At 34.4% G+C, this 21,483-nt stretch overlaps 1 protein-coding gene across 4 annotated transcripts in view; it reads left to right on the top strand.

Moving 5' to 3' along the window:
* DMXL2 (Dmx like 2) overlaps window positions 1–21,483 on the top strand; it is a 148,926-nt gene that overhangs the window by 8,557 nt on the left and 118,886 nt on the right. For all 4 annotated transcript variants that reach the window (XM_076004366.1, XM_076004365.1, XM_020285920.2 and 1 more), the window contains exons 2-3: window positions 18,603–18,728; window positions 21,300–21,371. In XM_076004366.1, coding sequence (XP_075860481.1) covers window positions 18,603–18,728; window positions 21,300–21,371 — 198 coding nt within the window. The remainder of the gene's footprint in view (window positions 1–18,602; window positions 18,729–21,299; window positions 21,372–21,483) is intronic.

Genomic DNA, 21,483 nt, shown 5'->3' with positions numbered 1-21,483 from the left:
TTAGTAAATGGAAAGGGCACTTAGTGTAATACACTATATTCTTACAGTAAACACAGTGATCTTTTCATAAAGCTATTTTTATAAAACTTTTTGATATAGGTCAGTGGCATTAAGTCATATATAAAAAAATCAATTTTATAGGAAGTGGCAGAGAGAGCTGATATAATACAGTCCAGGTGTAAAGCTCTGCTTTTGGGATTAATCCAAGGATATATATTAATGTATCAAGAGGAATTGATAGACTATACCCGTATCAGGCAGTTCTCAAATTTTCCTCAATTATGTTTTTAAAAGACTTCAGTATATAACAAATCGGACATTAACGTGACATATAACGTAAGTATAATAGCATGAGTTATTACAAATATGATAGTTATTTTATATATTATAAATAAATATATAAATAAAATAGATATATATTATATAAATATGATAGTCACATATATATGTGAGTTATTGTAAATAACGTGAATATAGAGATTCTGTATTTTACGAGTTTAAGAATTACATGTTGTATCAGTCTGCTAGGGCTGCTATGACAAAATACCACAGATTAGGTGACTTAAACAACAGAAATGTATTTTCTCACAGTTCTAGAGTTTGGAAGTCCAAGAGCAAGGGTGTCAGCAGATTTGGTTTCTCTTAAGGACTTTCTCCTTGGCTTGTACATCGTCCTCTTGCTGTGTCCTCATACGGCCTTTCCTCTGTGTGCACGCACTCTTGGTTTCTCTTCTTCTTCTTCTTCTTTTTTTTTTTTTTTTAAATTATTTTATTTCAGCATATTACAGGGGTACAAATGTTAAGGTTACACATATTGTGTTTGCCCACTGGAGTCAGAGCTTCAAGTGTGTCCATCCCCCAGATGGTGTGCACCCAGTAGGTGTGAATATATTTTGATACATGGCTTGAGTAAGGGCTATGAGTGTGCCCATCACCTGAATAGTGTTCACTGTACCTGTTAGATGGGTTTTTGCCCCACCTGTTAGATGGGGTTTTGCCTTTCTTCCCACCCACCCATTTGATTTCCAATGACTTTTACTTTCCTCTATGTATTTGTGTGCCCATTGGTTAGTTCCAATTTATTAGAGAGAACATGTGGTATTTGTTTTTCCCTTCTTGAGATACTTCACTTAGGATAATGGTCTACAAAGAACTCAAACAAATCAGCAAGAAAAAAATTAGTAACCCCATTAAAAAGTGGCCAAAAGACACGAACAGAAGTTTTTAGAAAGAACATAGACAAATGGCCAACAAACATGAAAGAATGCTCAACATCACTAATCATCAGGGAAATGCAAATTAAAACCACAATGAGGCCGGGCGCGGTGGCTCACGCCTGTAATCCTAGCACTCTGGGAGGCCGAGGCGGGTGGATTGCTCAAGGTCAGGAGTTCGAAACCAGCCTGAGCAAGAGCGAGACCTCGTCTCTACTATAAACAGAAAGAAATTAATTAGCCAACTAATATATATAGAAAAAATTAGCCGGGCATGGTGGCACATGCCTGTAGTCCCAGCTACTCGGGAGGCTGAGGCAGCAGGATTGCTTGAGCCCAGGAGTTTGAGGTTGCTGTGAGCTAGGCTGACGCCATGGCACTCATTCTAGCCTGGGTAACAAAGTGAGACTCTGCCTCAAAAAAAAAAAAACCCACAATGAGATATCACCTCACTCTTGTTAGAATGGCTTTTACTTTTTTTTTTAGTTTAAGATTTTCTATTTCATGTTCATTTAGTAAATTATCCATTTTATCTATATTTTCTAATATATTGGTATAAAATTGTTCCTCATGTTCTGTTATCTTTTTAAAATGTGTGTAGGGTCTGTAGTGCTGCCCCCTATTCCATGCCTATATGGAAATGTGTGCTTGCTCTCTTTTTCTTGGTCATTTGTGGCTAGGAGTTACAAATGTAATTAACACTTTCAAAAATGAACTTTTTTGGCTTAATGACTTTCCTCCATTTTTTGTTTTTTTTTTGAGACAGAGTCTCACTTTGTTGCCCAGGCTAGAGTGAGTGCCGTGGCATCAGCCTAGCTCACAGCAACCTCAATCTCTTGGGCTCAAGTGATCCTGCTGCCTCAGCCTACCGAGTAGCTGGGACTACAGGCATGTGCCACCATGCCCGGCTAATTTTTTTTTCTCTATATATTTTAGTTGGTCAATAAATTTCTATTTTTAGTAGAGACAGGGTCTTGCTCTTGCTCAGGCTGGTTTCAAACTCCTGACCTTGAGCAATCCGCCCGCCTTGGCCTCCCAGAGTGCTAGGATTACAGGGGTGAGCCACCGAGCCCAGCCTTCCTCCATTTTTTTTGTCTTCATTAGTAGTTACTCATTATTTCCTTCCCTCTACCTTGATTTAGAATCATTTGTTATTTTTCTAAACTCTTGACATGGTCATTGATTTTTTTTTAAGGCTTTTTCTAATACATTCATTATTCTTAATTTTTCCATTGCATAGGTTTGATGGGTAATAGCGACATTATCACTCAATGTAAAACATTCTTGCACTTCTGTTTTGTTTTCTCATTTAACTCATTGATTATTGACAAGTCTGTTGCTTTATTTCCAAAATGTAGGGATGTTAGTTACCTCTGCAGAATCAGGTGACTCTCAAAGGTTCCCACAACCTCCTGGTGGTCTTCGTCAGGGGTCCAGGCTGGGGTTCGCTGGTTAGTGTCCTGGGGGCAGCTCCTGTGCTTTGCAGGGTCCCCAAGTTTTTCTCCGTGCAGGGTGGGGTCTGGGTCCCTCCTGGGCTAGTGGATGGCCAGTGCAGCGTACACGCTGGGCTCAGCTGGAGGGTCTCCCTCCTGGGACAAAGGAGGTGCAGTTGTCACCCGTCTGGGGGTCCAGGTGTGTAGCTGGGCATAGGTCACATCCTGGGGGTCTTCAGATGGGGGCAGCCTGACTGTCCATCTGCCTGTCCCCTTCCTGCTGTCTGTCCTTCGTGTCCAGGAATTCCCCAGATGGTGGGGGAGGGGAGGCTACTCCCTGCCTGAGTCTGGAGTGGTTCACCTGGGCATGTGTCACTCCCTGGGGGTCTTTGTCATGTGGGCTCTGCCGGCTGTCCAGCTCCACCTCCTCCCCAGGCTGTGTGTCCTTCATGGCAGCATAGAGGTTTTCTTCCTGGACGTCGGCAGCGGGGCTGGACCTCTTGCGCAGGCCTCTGTCCTTGCGCTCTGGCTTCGCAGCCCCCGCAGGACATGGGAGGTCAGCCTGCCTCTGGGCTGGGAGCAGATGGACAGAGTCTCAGCCCGGGCAGGTCACAGCCCGCCCCGCTCACGCAGCTGGAGAGGAAGGGCCTGGAGACCCTGCACGGACACTTGATTTCTCTTCTTCTTATAGGGACACTAGTCTTATTAGATTAGGCCATACCCTTATGACCTCATTAAACCTTAATTACCTCTTAAGGTCTTATCTCAAATACAATCACATTAGGGTTAGAATTTCAACTTATGAATTTTGGGGGAACATAATTCAGTCCATAACATGTTTTTGTTTTTTTTTTTTGGGATAGAGAGTCTCGCTTTGTTGTCCAGGCTAGAGTGAGTGCTGTGGCATTAGCCTAGCTCACAGCAACCTCACACTCCTGGGCTCAAGCGATCCTCCTGCCACAGCCTCCCGAGTAGCTGGGACTACAGGCATGCACCACCATGCCTGGCTAATTTTTTCTATATATATTAGTTGGCCAAATAATTTCTTTCTATTTATAGTAGAGACAGGGTCTCACCCTTGCTCAGGCTGGTTTCAAACTCTTGACCTTGAGCAATCCGCCCACCTCGGCCTCCCGGAGTGCTAGGATTACAGGCATGAGCCCCCACGCCCGGCCCATAACATGTTTTAACAATCAGCTGAGCTGGGCCTGGAATTGAAAATGGAGGAAACTAACGAAGACGTATGATTGAAGTGACTGCCCTGCTTGGTGGTAATTCGAACTCAGCTGAAGGAGTACTCTTGGTTAGAAGCAAGATTATCTTAAAGTAATTTTAAGAATATGCTAATACATAGGCAAATGGGCCATTCAAACATGGCCATGATAATTTTATGCTGGACAGATTTTATATAGATATAATCAAAAGTCCAATTTGGCCATTAAAAGCAAAAAGCAAAAACCACGAAGAATTAAGATTTCATTGTTTTAAAAAATTAACATAATATCTGCATTGTAAAAAACTTATAATTCAAATAGTGTTGAAATTTAGAAAGTAAAACTAAAAGTTTCCAATTCGCAGAAGAATTTTGATTAGTTTAACTTTCTGGTTGTCCTTAATTTAAGAAAATATGAGTGCCTAGGCATTGTGCATACCTTCCAAGGTAACTAGCTACTGAAGTGCACCACTGTACGAAAGGACATGGTGATGTTATTATTAACTATAAATTAGTTAAATTGGGGTCATCTACCACAGTGATGATTTTGGCTATAAAATAATTGATTTGTAGCTTTTCTTTTTGGCAGTATTTAATAGTGCTGTCTGTATATGGTTGGTATATAGGAAACAAGGCTATTTCTTTAGGTGGTAGGATTAATATTTATCTTGTATGTTAAATTGGTATGAGAACTCAAATTTGTTTTACAACTTAAATCTAGTCCATTACCCCTCTATTTTATAGATGAGAAAACTAATACTCTTGAGAAATTAAATGGCTTAATAGACACATAACTAGAGCTGTGGCAACATTAAGACTGGAACCCAATGATCCTGTCCTTATTTCCCCGTTTAAAATTTAAAAAGTAACATATGCTCTTGTAGATAATTTGAAAAATGCAGATGAAAGATAAAATAATTTATAATGGCATAATGCAGAGAGAGATAACCCCATTTACCATTTTGGTAAGTTGAACCGAGCCCTCATGGAGGAAGCTTATATTATTATTGATTTGAGGATGTTTACTTGCACTTTTTTTTCTTGAATGAGTTTTGGGTGGTTACTTTTCTAAACATTTATTCTATTTTATGTAGATTTCTAAAGTTAATTGGTATTAAGTTCACAGCAACATCTTAATATCTTTTTAAAGTCTACAGCATCTATATTGCTTCTTTTCTCAGTGTTGTCATTGGTTATTTGTGCCTTCTCTTTTTTTCTTCAACAGAGGTTTATCAACTTTATTAGTCTTTTTAAAGAGCCACTTTTAGCTTTACTAGTTTTCTCTATTACATATTTTCTATTTTAGTAACCTTTATTCTTATTTCCTTCTATATTATTTTGATTAATTTTGCTATTTTTTCCCTAACTTGTTGAGATAAATGCTTAGCTCATTTCAGTCTTTCTTCCTAATATATGTATTTAAGAAAATTTGGTCTTTGTATTTGTCATGCCTCTAAAAAAGGAAAAAAAAAAAAAAGAATGTAAGTTTGCCTCCAAGATCTACATTCTCTGCATTCTACAAAGCTGTTTTTTAAGTCATGAACCTTTAAGTAATTTAGAAGTATATTTCTAAATTTTTAAATATATGGGACTTTTATTTTTTATTTATTCTTTTTTTGAGACAGAGTCTCATTTTGTTGCCCAGGCTAGAGTGAGTGCTGTGGCATCAGCCTAGCTCACAGTAACCTCAAACTCCTGGGCTCAAGCAATCCTCCTGCCTCAGCCTCCCGAGTGGCTGGGACTACAGGCATGCACCACCATGCCTGGCTAATTTTTTTTTCTATATATATATATTAGTTGGCTAATTAATTTCTTTCTATTTATAGTAGAGATGGAGTCTTGCTCTTGCTCATGCTGGTTTCGAACTCCTGACCTTGAGCAATCCACCCATCTTGGCCTCCCAGAGTGCTAGGATTACAGGGAGGCGTGAGCAACTGCACTCAGCCTATATGGGACTTTTAAAGTTATAATTCTGCTTACTAATTTCTAGTATTGCTGTATTGTGTCCAAACAAAATACAGTATTACTTCTAATCTTTTTAAGTTTGTTGAAATTTCAGTTGATCAGTTTTTATAAATGTTCCATCATGCTTAAAGAAAATATGTCCTCTGCAATTGTTAATTATAGTGTTCTACATATGTCTTCTCAGTCAAGTTTGTTAATCATGTTTAAATCTAAAACATTACTGCTTTTCTGTCTGCTTGTTCATTCTTTTACTGAGATATGTGTTGATATATACTATGACTATGGATTTATCACTGTCTTCTTGTAGTTTTGTTAATTTTTGTTTTATTTATTTGTCCTTACAAACTTCAAATTGTATTTTCCTGGTGAATTGACCTGTTTATCATTAGGAAGTAATTGCCCCTTTTTGAAAAAAATTTCTTGCAATCCTTTCTGGAGTCTACCTTATCTAGCATTAATTTATAGCTTTATCAGCTTTCTTTTGGTTAGGATTTGTGCAGTTTATCTCTTTTCATCCTTTTCCTTTCAACTTTTTGGCTAGTTATGTTTCAGATCTCTGTTTTAAACACAGTCATGTGTTGCTTAACAACTGGGATGCATTCCGAGAAATGCGTTATTTAGGCAATTTTCTTGTTGTGGGAACATCATGGAGTGTACTTACACACACCTAGATGATATATAGTCTATTGCTTCTAGGCTAAAAACTTATGCTATATGTTACTGTACTGAATACTTTAGGCACCTATAACACGATGGCGTGTATCTGAACATACTTAAACATAGAAAAAGTATAGTAAAAATACAGTCTTATAATCTTAAGGGACCACCAGTGTGGTACATTGTAGACAGTGCATGAATATATAATGTAGTCAGATTTTTAAAAATCCAGCCTGACAATTTTTGTGTCAACTAGAACTTTTAGTTCATGTATACTTAATGTAATTACTGTCATGTTTGTGTTTAAATCCATCTTACTGTGTACTTTCTATTTGTCCTCTTTGTTCTTTGTTCCCTTTTTGCTCCTTCCTTGTTTCTTTTGAAATGAGTATTTTTTTTTCATTCCATATTTTCTCTCTCATAGTCCTAAAATTACACACTGTTTCCATTCTTCTAATGGTTATCCTAGAAATTACTATATGAATTCCTAATTTACCATTTTACTTACCATACCAGAGTCTTACAAGGTTTTATATTTCTTCTAGACAATATAAGCATCTTCTGTATTGTTTTTTACATCCTTCTGTGATAAGTCTATTTATTTTTATAAACCCTGTAAGACATTATTTTGCATAGTCAATGCTTATTTAGATTTACGTACATGTTTACTGTGACTTGCTCTTTGTTTCTTCTGCTTCTCTCACTTTCCATTTGAGATAATTTTCTTTCTTCCTGGAGAATCTCCATTAGAATTTTCTTAGATGTGGATCTGTTGGTGTTGTAATGTTGTCTTTTATTTGTCTAAAAATGCTTTTATTTTGTTTCATTCTTCAAAGACAGTTTTGGTAGGTAGAAAATGGCAGTATTTTCCTTTCAGCACTTTGAAGATACCAGTCCTCTTGTCTTCTGGCCTGTACTGTTTCTGTTGAGAAGTCAGCTGCCAATTTAACTGTTGGTTCTTGGAAAGTTATATTTTTTTCTCTAGCTGCTTTTGAGATTTTTTTGTTGTTGTTGTTCCTGAATTTTTGCTATGTTGGGTCTATGCATTTAAAGAAAATCCAGTTTGAGACTTTCAAGACTTTCAAATCTTTAAATTGTTATCTGAAAAAATTTCAGCTGTTAATCTCTTCAAATATTGCCTGTGCCCCAACTGACCTAATAAAACTAATATGTTAAATATTAATAAATATATTTTAGATTTTCTGACTTTATTTCTATGCCTAAAACCCTTTATTCTGTATTTTCTTTCTTTCTTTCTTTTTTTTTTTTGAATCAAAGTCTCACTGTGTTGCCTGGGCTAGAGTGCAGTGGTGTCATCATAGCTCACTGCAAACTGGGCTGAAACAATCCTCTTGCCTTAACCTCTTGAGTAGCTGGAATTACAGGTGCGTACCACCTCACCTGGCTAATTTTTAAGATATTTTGTAGAGATGGTGTCTCGCTATGTTGCTCAGTTTGTTTTCAAACTCCTGGGCTCAAGCAGTCCTCCTGCCTTGGCCTCCCAGGGTGCTAGAATTACAGGTTTGAGCCACTGTGCCTGGCCTCTTCTGTGTTTTCTATCTTTTTATCCTTTGTACAGCATTCTGAATGCTTTTTTCTAATTTATTTGCTAATCCTCTCTTCAGCCATGTCTAATTTACTGTTAAACCCATCCTTAAATTCTTAGTTTGGTAGTTACACTGGTTCTTTCATGAGGTCTTAATTTCCTTGTGTGACTAGATATTGTTGACTATGTGTATTTGGAAAATTACTTTTAGGATAACTTAAGGCTCAAGATGATCGTATCTTACCCCAAAGGAAATTTTAATTTACTTAAGTTGTATTCCTCAGTATTTTACTGGTTTGGGATGACATTAATCCAAGCTTAAGGCTTGAGGTTTTCAAACCATAAGGGGGTGGGGCACCTGTGGCCTAAGACCCCTTGTGGCCTTCTAGGTCCTTAAATGTGGCCTTTTGAATTAATCCAAATCTTACAGAACAAATCCTTTTATTAAAAGGGGTGCAAAAGAGAAAGATGCACCTTTTATTGCCTCCCTTGTGGTGTAAAAAAGATCAATCTTGAAATCAGAAGGCCGCAGGTTCCTCACCCCTAGGGGTCTGTCATATTAGGTGGATTAGTCTTTAAGATCTTAAAGTGTGGGGTGGTTTATCAGAATTCTATCTTTTGGCAGACCTTGTGCTTTCATTTTTGTTCCCCTAGAGAGACCATCAAAATGCAGCTCAGTTTTACCATGTCTCTTTTGTTTATTTGTTTTTAAATTTTTTTTAGAGACATGGTCTCAGTCTGTTGCTTGGGCTGAAGTGCAGTGATACAGTCATAAGTCACTGCCGTCTTGAACTCCTGGGCTCAAGGGATCTTCCTGCCTCAGCCTTCTGAGCAGCTGGGACTACAGGTGCTGTCACCATGCCCAGCTAATTTTTAAAATTTTTTTGTAGAGACAGAGTCTTGCTATGCTGCCCAGGCTGGTCTTTAACTCCTGGTCTTAAGTAAGGTTCCCAAAGTGCTAGGATTATGGGCACGAGCCATTGCACCCAGCTACCCTCTGTCTCTTTTAGATTAGCAAATACTCTCAGGATAAAGTAGCTTTCACTGCTGAGTGCAGCCCTATGTTTTCCTTTTCTCCTAGTTGTGGGCCCACTAATTCCTCATTTTTTTTTTCTTTAGCTCTTTGATATTAAGATGTTTTTATGTATTTTATGGAACTTTTGTTTTGTTTTGTTTAGATTTAGATCCTATGGCTCATTTCAAAATAATTTTTGTATAAGGCATAAGGTTAGATCGAGGTTTTTCTTTTTCTTTTTCTGTATGTGAATGTCCAATTGTTCCAAGATCATTTGTTGAAAGTTATGATTTCTCCAGTTTCTCCATTGAATTGCCTTTACACCTTTGTCAAAAATAAATTTGCTGTATTTGTGTGGGTCTGTTTCTGGAGTCTGTATTCTGTTCCACTGATCTATGTGTCTATCCCTTTGCCACAGTGCCACTTTCTTGGTAATTTACTTTATAATAAGTTTTTCCTAACTTTTTTTTTTTTCTTTTCTCAGGAAAGATTCAGAAAATACTAAGTTTTATAATTGGGTATTGTGATTCCTTCAACTTTGTTATGTTTTTTACAATTATTTTTAGCTATTCCAGTTTCTTTACCTTGCCATTTAAATTTTAGGATCAGTTTGTCTATTTCTATTAATATAACAAAAATCCTTTTGGGAATTTGATGGTCTTTCTGTTAAATCTATAGATCAATTTGAGGAGAATTGATATCTGTACAATATTGAGGTTTCCAATTATGAACATGATATGTCTCTATATTTATTTAGATCCTCTTTGATTTTTTGTTATCAATGTTTTATACATATAGATCTCATACATATTTTATTATATATACCAAAGTATTTAATTTTTTGAAGCTATGTTAAAATGTTATATTTTTTAAAATTTTATTTTCCAATTGTTCATGGCCAGTATATAGAAATAACTATGATTTTGTATCCTATGACCTTATTAATTCTAGGAATTATTTTATGCTTTTTTAAAAGTTCTTTGTATTTTCAATGTAGACCATTCATGCTAGTTACAAATTGGACAGTTTGATTTCTTCTATAGTGATCTATGATCCTTTTTTTTTTCGTTATTGGCAATGCTAGGTTTTGTAGATTTTTTGTTTCTGTAGATGTCCTTTGTAAGGTTGAGAAAGTTCCCTTCTGTTCCTTATATGCTAAAAGTTTTTATCATAAAGAGATCTTGAATATTGCCAAATGCTTTTTCTACATCCATTGATATAGTCATATTTTTTCTTTAGATTATTAATGTGTGGATTATAGCGATTGAGTTTTGAAAATTGAATCAGCCTTATACTACCAGTTAAAGCCCTACTTTGCTGTTGTATATTATTTTATTTGTGGCTGGATTTGATTTGCTAATATTGAGCATTTTTACATCTAGATTCATTAAAAATATTTATATATTTTTTCCTTGTACTGTTTTTTGTCTGCTTTTGATTTTGATAACATTGTAATGCTAGTTTCATAAAATGAGTTTGGAAGTATTTCATCCTCTTCCATTTTCTGTCAGGAGTACATGGAATTGGTATCATTTCTAATTTAAATCTTAAGAAGAGTTTGCCAATGAAACCATCTGGGCCTGGAGTTTTCTTTTTCAGATGGTTTTTAACTATACATTTAATTTCTTTAATGGTTAAAGTACTATTTTAGTAATGTATTTTATCTTGGGTGTGTTTTTGTAGTTTCTGGTTTTAGAGGAATTAGTTTCTTTCATCCATTTCATTTTTATAGATTTATGTGCGTGGAATTGTTTATGGTATTTCATTATCTTTTTAATGTCTGTAGGGGTAGTATTGATACCCCTCCTTTATTCTTTTTATTTTTATTTTTTTTCTTTTAACTGAAATGTGTTATGGCAAACCCTCCTTTATTCTTGATATTGGTAATTTATATCTTCTCTCTTTTGTCTTGCTAGAGGTTTATATGTTATGTTGATCTTTTTCAAAGAACCAGATTTTGATTTCATTCATTCATTCATTCATTCATTCATATTCTTTGTTGTTTTTCACTTGTCAATTTCATTGATTTCTACTCTTGTATCATTTCTTGCCTTTTACATGCCTTGGATTTGTTTTACTCTCTTTGTCTAATTGATTTGAGACTGCTCATTTCGATTTTGAGTATTTTTCTATTAGTCTTCTTCATATCTTTGTCAGATAATTTCAATGTCTGTGTCTTGATTGTCTTTTCCCTTGCAAATTGAGATTTTCTTAGTTCTTCATATGCTTAGTAATTTTGTATTGTATCCTGGAAATTTATTTTTTATTATGTTATGAGACTCTGGGAATTGTGTAAATCCTGTGGTAAATGTTGACATTTTTGTTTTAGCAGGAATAGATGTGGTTGGGTTCACGTTGAAAGTTTTGACCAGCCTTCTATTTCTATGGGTTGTAGTTTCAACATCAGTTTAGTTTTCAAAACCATTGCAGTGCTAGTTGGATATACTCTATCCTCTGTGTGTGCCATCTAGTGCCTAGTATGGGACCTGGGTAGTGGTCCCTCTCCTGTAGTTGGTTGTCAAGGTCTTTGCTCTGCTGTTTAAGGTGAGATCCATGTGTATACATCATGGGGATGAGCCCACGAGTTTACAAACCAGTTTATTGGGTGGGTTCTCTGAGCTCTTTCCTTCTGTGATTTCCCCGGTACTTTCTGGTTTCCTGGGACTCCTCTTTGTGGTTCTCTGGCTGGAAAGTTGAGACTTCATTTACATTGTTCTGCACTTCCTGTAACCGTTACCTGTGTTCAGTGCCAAGAAGCTGTAGGGAAAGGAAAGAGTAATGTGCATTCACCTCACTCTCTTGGCTCCCAAGAGTAGAGCTGTGGGATTATTTGAGGCCTGGGATATGAGAAAATAGAGAAAAGAAAAAGAAAAGATAAATGGAGAATTTTTCCTCCCTTTTTTTGAGCATTGAGTCTCTTTCCTACTCTTTGAGCCAAAAGTAAACAGATTCCACTGGAGCTCTCTTTTTTTCCTTCTTGGTTTCATTCTGACTTGAGTCCAGGTTGGTAGACACCAGAAGAGTGAAAATGGGAAACTCTCTGCTGGTACAGTGGACTTTAAACTCTGTTCTTTCCTAGTTCACCTGATACCATTTTTTTTTTAGAGTCCTTACATAGCTATTCTACGCATTCTGTCCATGTTTTATGACTGCATTAAGTGTGAGAGATATCATTTATTATGGTTGCTTTGTCTTACTTTGAACTGGAACTCTGATGTCATTTTTCATACCATCAAAAAATATCAAGGACTTAGCAGTAAACCTAATGATGCATGTGTAAGAGTTTTATGTGCAAAATTAACAAAACTTTATTGAGAGACTTTAAAAGGCTATACATACAATGTTCATGGACTGGAAGATACACTACTGTAAATATATTAATTATTTCCAAGCTAATTTATACATTTGATGCATTCCCAATCAGAATTTTAAGAGGATTTTGTAAGATTTGACAGAATAATGCTAAAATTTTATGGATATAGGGTCAAGAATGGATAAGGCAGTCTTGAAGAGCAATAAATTAAGAAGACTTCTACCAACTCAAAACTTACAAAGTTGTAGTTGTTAGGATAGTGTGGTGTTAGCCTAAAGACAAATATACCAAAATAAACACCAGAAACAGACCCACACATTTATTGATGTTTGATTTATATTAAAGATGACATGGTAGAGTAGCACAGAATGGTTAAAAGCTTGAAAGTTCAAAGGGGTCTCAGAAGTGATCCAGTCAAAATCTTTCATTTGGCTATTGAAGGAAACATCTATAGAAAGATTATGATTTGCTCATGTTAGGTCAGTGTTAGCACCTCTAGGTTTTCAGGAATGTATTCTTTCTACCATATTGCAGGTATGAGAAATTTAATTACAGTTTACTAGTTTAATCATATTATTTAAGTAAACTTTTTGTGAATACTATTATGACCATCTTTCTCAAAATAGCAATATTTAGGTTAAATGGTTTTCTGGAAGTTTCCCCGTAGCTACAAAGCTACTCAAAGTTGTCATAAATATTACCTATTAATACTGCTACATATTATATAATATACTATTTAAAACTCTTTCATATGTTAAAATGTGTTGAGAATAAATTAAGAAACAAAATATTGAGTCACTTATTATCTCTATGTATAATATAATGTCAAAAAAATGTTTGCCTTATTGCTTTAGAAGGAGTCATTTTATTTATTTATTTATTTTTGAGACAGTGTTTCACTCTATCGCCCAGACTCCAGTGCAGTGGTGCGATCACAGCTCACTGCAACCTCTGACTCCTGGGCTCAAGTGACCCTCCTGGCTCTGCTTCCCAAGTAGCTAGGACTACAGGGTGCACCATGATGTCCAGCTAATTTAAAAAAAAATTTATTTTTTTTAGTGGCAGAGTCTCGCTAAGTTGCCCGGGTTGATCTTGAACTCCTGGCCTCAAGTGATCCTCCTGCCTTGGCCTCCCAGAGTGCTAGGATTACAGAAGTAGTCATTTTAAAAAGTAATATTTTACTTCATTATTCTTTATGAGGCAAATTGTTATATACCCCAAGCTTTTGAGAAAATACTGAGCCCAAAGGATGACTCTAGGTTTTTACATGTGTTTGCCAGTCCACGGGGCTTATTTTTTTACTGTGTATTCCTTTAGAAGTTTTTTACAGTTAATATTTTGAGTGGTTTATTAGCATTGACATATAAAATAGTTATTTATAAGAGAGAGGATTTTTGGTTTCTACTTTTAGACTGACCTTTTAATGAGGATGCAAGCAAGCTGGAGATAGAGCTTGTTTTGTAATGGTTAATTAGAGCAAATTAATTATTGTATATTTTGCTTTTCAAGTTCTCATTTTTCTTTCAGATGTTACTGGCATCAGTAAATAAACAAACATGTTTTTCTTCTTTTTTCAGAGAATAGAAGTAGGCTTAGTTTGGATTGCAAGTGTCTGTTTCTGTTTAGCTTAATACTTAGAAGTTTGTTAGAGCTCCATCTATTATGTTACTAAAATATCAAAATTGGTGAGTTTTTGACTAATATTAAAATTTTCTTTTTAAAGTTTAAATCTACAGTTTTTATTTTTATTAAAGAAAGTTCTTTCAGATCATTTGCTTTTTGGGGGTTAGGAAGAAATTAAAAATTATTTTGTTTTTTATCATTTAATCATAAATACTTGTAATATTTTCTTAATTTTTCTTTTTCTGACCATAGATTTTTGTTTTTATATGTTTGTATTTAAGCTTTGTCTTATGTTTTACTCAACATACCACTCTCAGCTTTGCTTTTTTATATTGTTATTTGTAAGTATTCCAATAATTTTGCATTTCCTGATATGGGTTGTTTCTACAAGGAATAGTCTCTTTGGTTACCACACCTAGAGTCATTTTTAGGTTATTTCCAACATTGCTTCATTCATCATTGACATGGTTTAATTTTTTTGCTGGAAGATTTTTTTCATACTATTTAGTTTCTTTTTCATTTATTTATTTTGCTCATTCAGCACTCTTGACTGAACTTTTGGCAGTTGAAATGACGGAATCCTGTCAGCAAAGTGTGTTCTCAGTCATGTGGAAAGAAGAGTTTCTTATTCAAATGCTGTCCCCTCATTGCTTTTCTTACTGGAGTGTGGTCTTATATCTGAATGACAGGAATTTTATTTATCTTGGGGATGGTGGTGGTGGGCAACAGATGTTTGCTTTTGTGTAGAAACTTGTAGAAAAACAAATGGACCAACAACATGAACAGTCAGTTTGCACAGAAAGAAATATAAATGGCTGAAAAATATATGAAGAAATGCTTGACTTTCCTTCTAATAAAAACACAAATTAAAACAATAGAAAGATGTAGGTTTTGTTGGGTCAGAAATAATCAGGGTTAGTGAGGAAGTATAGAACAGGTACTTTTATACATATGGGGAGTATAATTTTTTTGGAAGGCAGTTTGCAGTAGCAATTAATTTTAATCACTTATTCAGCATATTATCCTTAGAATATATCCTATGGGTATAATTGGACACATATGCATATTATATATACCTAGATGATCATTGAAGCATTATTTGCTTTAGTGAGAGATTGGAAACAACCCAAATTAATTATAGCAAAGCCACAAAATGAAATACTATACAACTATTAAGAAGAATGAGGAAATTTCTTCTTTGCTGACAGGGAAAATTTTTCAAGCTATATTGATAAGTGAAAAGAAGTTGCAGAGTTGTATATAGCATGATCCCATTTATGTTAAAGATTTATAAAAAGTATACTTTTATATACTGAACATTTCCAGAAGGGTTTATAGGTAACTGTTAAGTGATTGCTCACTGGGAATGAAGTGGGATAGTCAAGGATAACATGGTGACTTCATTTTTCTATTTAATTTTAAAATTTAGTATATATGTTGTTTTTTCTATAAAAAAGAAAATATTGTTTCTGAAAACATTAAAATTAAATATTTTGAATGCCTTATTTAACTTGCAGTTGGTTTTAATGGATAAGTGATATATGAAATGTCTAGTTTAATTAGGGACCCATTCAGTAAATTTTTAATTCTGAGTGTGTCATAAAGAGTTAGGATTTTAATTAGGTGACTAAAATGAAGAGAGAGAATGGGTGTTTTCCTGGAAAATGTTTGTTAATCTTTGTTTTGTCTTCTCAGTTGTAAGATTTTTTCCATAGGTCAACATTGGGCTCTTAAGACTATTTTCATAAGATCAGTTGGTACAACCCAGTAACCATTAAAGCCCAAATAACCCCCATTGAAGAATTTAAATGAATTTATGTAATTAACCAATAAGGAGAACAAAAATTAGAGCAATAGAAAACAAAATGATAGAAGGTGGTCATTAGTGAAATGGGGAAAAAAACAGTATAGAGAGACCCGAGTTTATTGGATGGTATGATTATTTTCAGTTTTTGCTGCTATAAATAACAGGGCAGTGAATATCCTACGTATATTTTTGGCATCCTTTTCTAAGTATACTTATAGGGTAAAATAGGGAATGTTCAATCAAAGAGTATATTGTATTTGAAATTTTGCTAGATATTACCAAATTATTTTATCCATGAAGATTCTAATTTATTAAGTCATGAGTGGGATCAAGCAATCTGTATTTTTAACAAGTTCCCTAGGTGACTTTGATGCAGCTACAAAATGGCAAGATTCCCTATAGTTAAGGAGAATGGTACATGTCCTCTGAAAAAAGTCAGGCAATTCTGAATATCTAGGGAAGAGTAAAAAGCCTTTTCGGTAACTGAGCAGTAAGAGTGTATTTATCTAATAGTAGTGGTTGCTAGGCAGGGTCCATCATTTGAGAAGCAAGTGTACTAATATTTATTTGGAATATTTTATGTCTCTTTGATATGTAGGGAAAAAGACATAAGGATTGTAAGGACCTGAGTTTAAACACTTTCCACTTACTGTATAGTCTTAGACAAATTAATTAACTTAGAATTTTTCTTTATACAGTGATAATATCTACCTTCCAGGTTTATTGTAAAGATTAAAGAGGGAGTGATACAACATTTATCGAATACCTCTCCTGTCTTCTGATAGTATTTTGTGGATAACTCTGTCATGGCACTTTGCCATTTGGGTGTGACTAAGACTAGTCATCTCCCCATTAGACTGGGACCACATCTTGTGGTTTTGTATTCCCAGTCCCTTACCCAGGCCTTGAGACATGATGCCGTGTTCTGTTTCTTAAATAAGTGATGTGGGTTACACATTATGCAAATAGATTTTCTATTTTAATTTTCACAATTATCCTAAGAGATAAATATTGTTTTTTCTATTTTACCATGAGGAGATGTTCAGAGATCTTAAGTTACTTATTTGGCATAACCAGAACTGAAAACTCCACATGTGTGATTTCAAACTAAATAAAATATATGCTTTTTCCATCAGTTCACTTTGCTGAGATAATGATATAAAGCAGTTTGGAAATTGCAAAATGTCATTCAAGAATCAGATTATTTTAGTAATATAATTTTAAAGATTAGCATCGTGACACAAACATTTCTTCTGCATATACTCAATATTTTCTTTCAGCTTAACTTTCCTGAATACATGGTACAGTAAGTCTGCCTTGCCTATAAGAATGTAAGTGATCATTTTCTCCTGTGAGTGATTTTCTCCATATTTCCCTTGCTTAAAATTCTGTCTTTGCTTTTCCTTTAGGGAACTTTTTGATATTTGTAAACACATGAGTTGAAGATGGTTTAGAGTAGTTACAACAGGATTTTATAACAGTGGAAGTTTTTTTTTTTTTAAGACCAGTCAAGTGCAGTAGTGAGAAGGAACAGTATAAATTTTAGTAACCTGTGTTTAGTAATGTTTGTCTTCCTATCTGGTCTTTATCTTCATTTCCCTTTTCATTAGCAGCCATATGTGGACTTCTTTAGGGCATAGCTCACTGATTTAGATGTCTTCACATGCCACTCTTGGCTTTTGGATACCGCTATTTTGTAGGACATGACCACATTCCTTAAGGGTGTGGAAATAATAGGGAAAATGTTGCCTCATAAATTTTATGTTATGTTGCTTTTAATGGTTTTTTTTTTGTTTGTTTTTCTTTTTTTTTAGTGTGAGGATTCTTTGGGTGACATAATGGGGCTTTTTGAGTTGACAATTCGGTTGTTAGGTTGTTTTTATTAATAATATTTAATCACAATTAGACTTTGGTAGAAAAAGAAAAATGTCCCACCCTCTGCCCCTTATGTCATCATAAAATTCACAAAGTTGCAAAACAGGAATAGCATACACCAGGAAGTGTGGCAATAGGAAGAAATGTGTGGCTTTACTCATTTTAGATGTACAAGGGAATTTTCCAACAATTTCATTCTGTGTTATAGTTTCTTTTCCAGACCATACAGTGACATTTGCCCACTATTTTATGTAAGTTAGTTTATTTTTTATTTTATTTAACTTTTTCTTTTCTTTTTTGTTTTTTTTAAAACCACTTCAGGTTGGTTTCCTTTCTTCCTCATGCCTGGTGAGGTTGGGGTTGGTGGAGGGGGGCACGTGGAGGCAGACTGCATCATGGGTCCACTTGGGCAATTGATGAGTTTAAGTTTAGCCCTTGCCTTAGTGCATGTAATTCTTCCTTGGATGTTCATGTCTATTTAATTAGCTGTGTAACCCATGTGGAATTGTGTTGGAAAATGCATGTCTGATTTCTATCTTGGTCTTTTGCAAGCCTGCTTTGAACCCTGGGAATATAGTTGCAGTCTTAAGTGTCTTATTATTTTCAGCTGGAGCTATGATACTTTAGGGTTTACTGAGATGAGCTTTGGAGAGAAAGTTTAAACAGAATGATTTATGACCAGCAGGGATAGAGGCTGCAATGTTTAATAACTGGAAGAACCATTTTCCTTTTTAGTAATAGTTGTTGAAGGATAATGCATGAAGTAGCATCAGTTTTTTTTATGTGATTTTTAATGTTCTTATTTGGAAACTGATATTCTTAACTATTTTGTAAAATGTACAAGGTATACTTTACAATGGCAATAAAATCTAAGATAAAATATTATATAATAATATTTCAAAAGTTATGTATCTTACATATCATAAAACTTTTCTTTTTAGGCATACGGATCAGGCTGTGATATTGTTATTTTGGCAAGTGACTTTGAATGTGTGCAGATCATTCCTGGTGCTAAGCATGGAAACATCCAAGTCAGCTGTGTGGAGTGTTCTAACCAACATGGAAGAGTAAGGGATTTAATTACTTTATTAAATATAATTTTTAAATGTATTTAATAATCTCAGAATATTCTTATCATTTTATGCAAGGCTTGCCTACAGTTTCTTATTAATATACCTTGCTTAGGTGGCTGTTGATACAAGGAGTTGATACAACTCCTTGCTTAGGAGTTGTAAAGTGATAGGTTGTATACAAATTGTAAAGTGCTAATAGGTTGAAAATCTGATAATTATTGTGTAGTTATATACTGTCTTCAGAGATCTGTAGGCCTTACAATCCTTTGTGTACTGATATTCTGCCAATTGATAATTCTAGCAGCCTTAAGCCTAAATAAGTAGGGGAAAAATAAACTTTTATCTTCTCTACCTAGCGTCTTTTATCTTCCCCACATATAATCAAATTTTTATTAAGAAATTTAGCAAATTGTCAATGTCTAATATAATGCTTGCCATATAGCAGGTGCTTTGTAAAGTCTGTTAATTTAATGGAAGTTTGCTGAGTGAAGAATCTTACAGTTTATTCATTCAGACTTTAAAACAGACAATTTATTTTGAAATAGTTAAAATTTCATCTTACATGCTTCTCCCTCAAATTTTCAAACATATATCAAATTTTGGTTGCATGTAATGTAAATAGAGCATGTTTTCTGTATACTCTAGCAATTCAGTAAGACCAATATTATGTAACAGAGTTAAATGTCTCTATAAGAATATAGAAATGAGATTTTTACCTATAATAATTATAATAATTTAAATAATCTTAGTGTTCTAGAAATTGTTCTTTATTGGGTAACAAATTTAATGAAGGATATGTTAAATCAGAATGTTCATGGTGATAAATAGTAATCATGCAAATTTATACTGAATGATAAATCATGATTATTATACCATTTCTCCTGCCCCATTCTACTGCCTATATCAAGCCTTAATATTTGTGTAAACGTACTTTACCATCCAGTAATAGATACACTTGACTTGGTATTGAAATACTGGATTTTCTGGTGTTTCCTGATATTTGTTTCTTGCTTTTCTGATTTTTTTTTTCAGTTTTTTTTCCCCTAAGAATTGCTTACACTTATTTTAGAAAACACTAAGAGTGTCAGATTTCTCTCATTAATTTTTCATTGCTCTTCTCTCTAGGCCAAGCAAGGTAGACTATCTAGACTTGTATGATAGTTGATAGATGTGAATTTAATAAAAGTGCTGGTGATAATCACAATGAACACATTCTCTGAGAATAAAGTTTTTTTTTGTTTTACATACATAAGACATTGGTATTCATAACCATGGGAAGCAGAGCAACTTGTGTTTCTACTTTTCCTTACCTGGTTTAATGTAAAGAAGGCAAAATTGGACATCTTTATTGTCTTTATTGCCTCTTCTTTAAGTCCCTTTATCCTCAGTCTTTGTGGTGATAACTTTGATGTTTGTGACTTTGTGTTAGTCTGTTATAAATATTTATTCATTCATTTACATATTTAATGGGATCATTCATAACACTTTTGCCTAAGTGTTATTTGAAGTAGCTTCCCCACTACCATTGTGGATTAAGTTTTTTTTTTTCTTAGAAAGAATGTTAGATATTAGGTAATAGTTAAAATCACTTTTTGGCATTAGAGTGCCTTAAAATCACAGTAGACCTTTTTTGGTAAGCTTTAAAAGAATGTATACCTAATTTAGTTGTATAGGTTAACTGGTATACAGAGGTTACCAGAGGTAGGGTTTTGGTCTGTCCCCTGTGGTTGATTTCCCTCTTACCAAGAGGAGATTGAACTGGGAACTGGCATTTAAGAAATTATTGGAAAACAGGCTCTGGTAGCTTCTAGGAACAGAGGGATTTATGTCTCTTCTTATCAGGTATGTGACCTGAAACAAAATCCTCTTGGTCCCCCATTCCCTAGCTTAAGTCTTCTCGAGATGTCTGTATCAGCTCTTTAACCCCCAGGTACAGTGGATGGCTTCCTGATTTCTCCTTAGTCCATTTTTTCTATTCCTTTTTCTAAATGGTTTCCCAATTGTTTTTTTCTGTTTGATGGTATGATTATGCCATTTTATTTGATATATCTTTAAGACATGTTACTAATATTATTTTATGTCTTTCTCTACTTTTCATGGTTTTTATCTTATTTTCACTAGATTATAAAGTTTCTGACAAAGAGATATGCCATAAAGTGTATTTTTGTTAATAAAGTTATTTTTATATTAAAAATGAAATTCTTGTAGAAAATCTGATTTTTTTGAATAGGTCAACTTTGTATTTGTTATGTAAAATAAAGCTTGCTGAATTTTTTGATAACAAAGAAGGGACTTTTTTGCCATTTATTGCTGTATTTTTTTTTTGGCTTTTGCTTTTTTTTAAAAAGAGATTTGGAGGTAAAAGTTGTATTCTGTTACATGTCTACGTTGTATAGTGAGAAGAGATTCAACTCCAATACACTTCCAGTTATATTTATGGAAGGAAAAAAGCCATTAATACAGTATTAGGATCATATTCATGTAATTAGTTTATGCATTATTGTGAAAAGGAGGTTATCTTTATTTTACCTTCTAAATATTAATGCTGTGTTTATTCTTTTTTAGATTGCAGCTTCATATGGTAATGCTGTTTGTATTTTTGAGCCTTTGGGCATAAATTCTCATAAGAGAAACTGTGTAAGTATTAACTGATAGTAGATTTTTAGAATCTAGTTAATTTTAGAGTCCAGTTGATAGTAATAAAGAGCTCCTGAGTAGCTGAAAATGTGCTGGAATATCATTGTAATGT

Source organism: Microcebus murinus, chromosome 6 (genome assembly GCF_040939455.1).
Source record: "Microcebus murinus isolate Inina chromosome 6, M.murinus_Inina_mat1.0, whole genome shotgun sequence".
Lineage (NCBI taxonomy): Eukaryota > Metazoa > Chordata > Mammalia > Primates > Cheirogaleidae > Microcebus > Microcebus murinus.
The sequence above is the reverse complement of the archived record's forward strand: the minus strand, read 5'-3'. Positions and strand labels throughout refer to the sequence as shown.